General features: G+C 33.1%; 1 protein-coding gene across 4 annotated transcripts; it reads left to right on the top strand.

The window, feature by feature from the left end:
- On the top strand, positions 1,109–5,134 carry LOC107630109 (G-type lectin S-receptor-like serine/threonine-protein kinase SD1-1). 4 transcript variants are annotated; one of them, XM_021118549.1, is made up of 8 exons: positions 2,549–2,639; positions 2,754–2,804; positions 3,286–3,387; positions 3,493–3,650; positions 3,741–3,951; positions 4,084–4,321; positions 4,402–4,552; positions 4,642–5,134. In XM_021118549.1, the coding sequence occupies exons 3-8, from the start codon at positions 3,306–3,308 to the stop codon at positions 4,942–4,944; spliced, it is 1,143 nt and encodes a 380-aa protein (XP_020974208.1). In that variant the 5' UTR covers positions 2,549–2,639; positions 2,754–2,804; positions 3,286–3,305; the 3' UTR covers positions 4,945–5,134. The 4 variants fall into 4 exon arrangements, with proteins under 4 accessions (XP_020974207.1, XP_016188636.1, XP_016188635.1 ...); XM_016333150.2 differs by lacking the exon at positions 2,754–2,804 and having other exon boundaries at positions 1,110–2,639; positions 4,402–4,489; XM_016333149.2 differs by lacking the exon at positions 2,754–2,804 and having other exon boundaries at positions 1,113–2,639.

Raw genomic sequence — 5,358 nt, 5'->3', positions numbered from 1 at the left:
GTGTCAAAGACAAAATTAAATTGTAGAAATTAAAGAAACAGAAAATTAAAAAAAATTAAAAAAAAGACAAATATAAAATAAAACAACATATAAAAATAAAGAAATTGTATTGAAAAAAAATTAAAAAAATAAATTACAATTATTTTGACAGAAATTATTTTTAATATAGAAGTGAAGATGGTGTTTTGGTTGAATAGTGACATTTGAAGTGTATTATATTATTGTGAAAATATTTAATATATTTTTTGTGTATTGGTTGGGATGTTGCCACGTGTTCAATACACCCCCACTTATTGCAAAACGCTCTTCACGTGTTAACTTCTCACCTACAAAATCCACTCATCTATAATTACACCAAATAATTTCATTTTTAATAAAAACACCAATATTTTTTCCATATAAAAAAAAATTAGTCATATTTTGAGTTTAGAAAAATTACTTAGAGTAAAAATTCTATTCTGTAATTCCGTAGTTAATTATAGCTAGTTTGCGAATACTACTGTCTAAGAGTAATAACTGACTAATTTCTGTAACATTAAACACGGGAATCATCAAGGTTGAGACACTCGTGACTTGTTGAATACTTGAATGTTGAAGATAGAGTAGAAAGTAGAAACCCTTTCGATCGGCCTATCGTACAATAACACGTACGAATCATCTTAGTGATTTCAAAGACAATCTTTTCAATTATAAAGTTTGACGATGTCAATTGTCAACAGATTAAAGAAGAGTAACTTATTAGATTAGTCCTAAAAAAATTATTTATTTTTTAAATTAATTTTTAAAATATTTTTAATTAAATTTATATTTTAAAAATTTTAAATTAATTATGTTAATTTTTTTTATTTTTAACATGACACGCTATTTCAGGTAAACCAACCACCACTACATTATTTGTTTATTGTTGCCGCACGGACTTTCTCATTGACTTGGGAAAAAAGTTTTTTCACTAACGACAATGGAGATTGGAGACTAACAATGTTCATTCAACATATGGACGCGTTTACTCATCCAGAATCATTCCTAGTTTACCCATAAATCAACTTAATCATCTGCATACCTATAATATTTTTATTATTATCCGCTTATACTTTTTCATTAATAAATTGTACATCATATGTACAAAAATAAAGCAACTAAGGTTTGTTCTCATTCATGAGCACTCTTTAAAACTCTCTCCTCATTAAAAGCATTAATTATGATGGAATCATCCTATTTTCATGCCTAATCAGAACTATGCTATCTAACCGAGACTTACACATCTTCATAACCGTTTTCCCTAGTACAGTGACCAAGAAAGCAGCCATTATTGCTTTGAGGAAAAATCAAAATAATTATGGACAACACCATCATGTTATCACTTATTTTCTTTCTTCCTCTCTCCTTCATACGAACCACCACTTCACTAGGTAGTTTTACTAGTTTAGCTCTGAATCAATCTCTTCAAGACGGCGAGACCTTAGTCTCTTCAGGTGGAACATTTGAAGTTGGTTTCTTCAGCCCTGGAAATTCAACAAACCGATACTTAGGTATATGGTACAATAATGTGTCCCCTTTAACAGTTATATGGGTTGCCAACCGAGAAATACCACTTGAGAGCAATTCCGGAGTTTTGAAACTCAACCAAAACGGTGCACTTGTGATTCTCAATGGCACAAACAGCACAATTTGGTCCTCATCCAACAACACACCGGGGAAATCGAGTAATCCAATCGCGCAAGTCTTGGACTCGGGAAATCTTGTGTTGAAGAATACAGAAACCAAGGAGAGAAATGATTTTCTGTGGCAGAGTTTTGATTATCCAGGCGATACGTTCGTGCCGGGAGGAATGAAGATCGGATGGGACTTAGTAACTCGAAAAGAATATTTCTTATCATCTTGGAAGAGCGACGATGATCCGTCCGAAGGAGAGTATTTTCTAAGAATAGTAACAAAAGGATATCCACAGTTTTTCACATTCAAGGGATCAAAAAAGATATTCAGAGGAGGATCTTGGAATGGAGTGGGTTTTTCAGGTTATCCAACTCATCAACTGTCACAATATAGACAACGATTTCTCATGAATGATAAACAAGTGTTTTTAGAATGCGATATACTTGACAAATCAATTGTCTCAATATATAAACTAAGAGCTTCTGGCTTAGGACAAACTTATGCTTGGACTAATCAGAGTAACACCAGAAATGTCATCTCCACCGGTGTTCAAGACGAGTGCGAACGCTTCGCTTTGTGCGGTGCCAACTCTGTATGCATTCTCGATGGTAATCTTCCAACCTGTGAATGCCTGAAAGGCTATGTTCCTAAGTTTCCTGAACAATGGAATATATCGTATTGGTCTAACGGTTGTGTTGCGAGGAATGTTAAATCTGATTGTGTCAATGGAAGTAGCAGTGATGGGTTCTGGAAATATACAGAGATGAAATTGCCGGACACTTCTTTTTCATGGTTCAGTGAGATCTTGAGCCTTGAGGATTGTCGAAACAAGTGTTTGGAGAATTGTTCTTGTACTTCTTATTCGAACTTGTATGTTCTTGATGGAGGGAGTGGCTGTTTACTTTGGTTTGATAATATGGTTGACATGAGGAGATTCACTCAAGGGGGACAAGATCTTTATATCAGAGTCCCTGCTTCTGAACTAGGTACTCACCATTTCTTTCTCATCATTAGTTTAATGCATTTTATACTTGGACATCACTCAAGAAAGATTACCCGTCAAAATTTTATATTTTAATTTCTCCATTCACCTACTGGAGCCTTGGAGCGGTTGAGTAAGCAGTGGAAACAGTTACTCATGTAATTATCAGGTTAGACTGCATACATTATACTTCTTTAGTGCAACCCTTTTCCCAGATCCTGTTAACGTGGGATGCTTATGCCCTTCTTCATACTATGCCTTCTTTTCTTTGTTAAATGTTTTTATTTGTGTTCTATTTCCTTTTTAAGATCAATTTCTATGTTGTATCTTGTCCTATTACCATAGGGGCAGAAAAGAGTAACTTATATAATTGAAGGCTCATATCATGAATGTTACAAAATTCAATGTAGACAGTGAACATCAAAGGCAGTAATATACAAGGATTAATTACCAGACTATGCTAACTAATATCAAGGAAGTTATATTAGTGATGCTTGTTAGTTGTACTTTTATTTTTTTTTTTAATTCCAACTTCCTCAAGCAATAAAACATAATTTAAATACATATTCCCTTAGTCATAAGAAATTAGTAACTTAATAATTGGTGATTAATCAAATAATGTGTGCATCTTTCATATATTTATGTTGCAGATAATGGCCGCAGAAAGAAGATGATGCTGATAATAGGAATAACAGTTGGTGGGATTATTTTTGGATTAACATGTGCCTGCGCATTGATACTCAGAAAGCGAGGTACATTTTACATGAAATTAAGCAGCCCTAAGCGTAATTTAATTAAGATCTAGTCCACATTTAATGATAGTAGTTACTTATTCATTTTATGTTCCAACCAATCAGGGGTAGCAAGATTAATTTACAGGAAGCATTATGAAAGTATACTGAAAAAAGAAGAGATTTATCTACCAACATTTGACTTTTCAGTCATAGTTAAAGCCACTCAAAACTTCTCAAGCTGTAACAAACTAGGTGAAGGTGGTTTCGGACCAGTATACAAGGTAAAAAATAAATAAATACAACTTATCCAAAAACATAAATTTCATTTCTAATAAAAAAATTTCTAACTAGTGAATATGAAAGATCTTCAGGGCACATTGACAAATGGTCAAGAGTTAGCTGTGAAAAGGCTTTCGAAAAATTCTGGACAAGGATTGGAAGAGTTTAAAAATGAAGTGGTGTTGATAGCTAAACTTCAGCATCGTAATCTTGTAAAGCTTCTTGGTTGCTGCATAGAGGAAGAAGACATAATGTTGATCTATGAATATATGCCCAATAAAAGCTTGGACAACTTTATTTTCGGTTTGAGCCTTTATCATTTGCACTAAAATATTTATGATAGTTTCTTACTGTTTATACATTGGTTATGATACTTTGGAGTATTGCAACTGGTATATATACTAAACATACTTGTTTGTAATTGATGGCTGCTAGATGAAACTAGAAGGCACCTGCTGGAATGGCCTAAGCGTTTCAATATTATTTGTGGCATTGCTCGAGGACTTCTTTATCTTCATCAAGATTCTAGGTTAAGAATTATTCATAGAGATCTAAAAACCAGCAATATTCTACTTGATGCAAATTTGGATCCAAAAATATCTGATTTTGGCTTAGCTCGAACATTGTTAGGAGATCAAATTGAGGCAAATACAACCAAAGTTGCTGGAACATAGTAAGCTATCATTTTTCTTCTATTATTTTCTAATGTCATTGAAATGCAACTAACTTTTGCTTGAAAAATGAATATTTTAGTGGTTACATGCCTCCTGAATATGCTGTACGTGGGCATTTCTCTACGAAATCAGACGTCTTCAGTTATGGAGTGATAGTTTTAGAGATTGTAAGTGGAAAAAAGATCAGAGAATTTTCCGATCCAGAACAGTGTCATAATCTTCTTGGATACGTACGCACAATAACTTGATTATCTAACTAATTGGTATGTATATTTAATTACTCACTAATAATACACTAATTTCTTTGCTTCTCTTTTAGGCATGGAGGCTATGGAGTGAAGGAAGACAATTAGAACTACTAGATGAAGCATTAGGGGAAAGGTTCACACCTTCCGAAGCAACAAAATGCATACAAGTTGGCCTATTATGCGTTCAACAAAGGCCAGAAGATAGGCCTAACATGTCATCTGTTGTTTTGAAGCTAAATGGTGAAAAATTATTGCCCAATCCAAAAGTTCCTGCATTTTACATTGAAAGAGATACCATACCTGAATCAGATGCTTTGTTGGAAAATTGCATGTCGCGAAATGAAGTTTCCATCACAGTGTTAGAAGCTAGATAAAGTACAACGACAAAAAGTACAAGGGTGAACCTACTAATTATTCAACACATTGCTGGTTTAAAAGAATTGTACGGTATTATGCAATTACACATTTTTATTTTATGACTTTAAAAGAGTAGTTAGTGAAAAATTGCGTTATTATTCTAAAATTTATCTACATGAATATGAGTTTATACAGTTTTATCAGTAATGCTTACTATAACACCTTCATTATCAAAATTTCACATTTCCGGCTGCACTACTCTGATAGCGAGAATATGGCAACTTCAATATATTTAATAATAAGATATAAATCTTTAACTCGAAACCGTATCGCTGTTTTCTTTAAAAATCGAAAATACTTTTTCGTTTCAATCAAGCATGCATATATAACCCAATTTAAATCACAATCCACATACACACACATAAATAGTA

Source organism: Arachis ipaensis, chromosome B03 (genome assembly GCF_000816755.2).
Source record: "Arachis ipaensis cultivar K30076 chromosome B03, Araip1.1, whole genome shotgun sequence".
Taxonomy (NCBI): domain Eukaryota; kingdom Viridiplantae; phylum Streptophyta; class Magnoliopsida; order Fabales; family Fabaceae; genus Arachis; species Arachis ipaensis.
The sequence above is the reverse complement of the archived record's forward strand: the minus strand, read 5'-3'. Positions and strand labels throughout refer to the sequence as shown.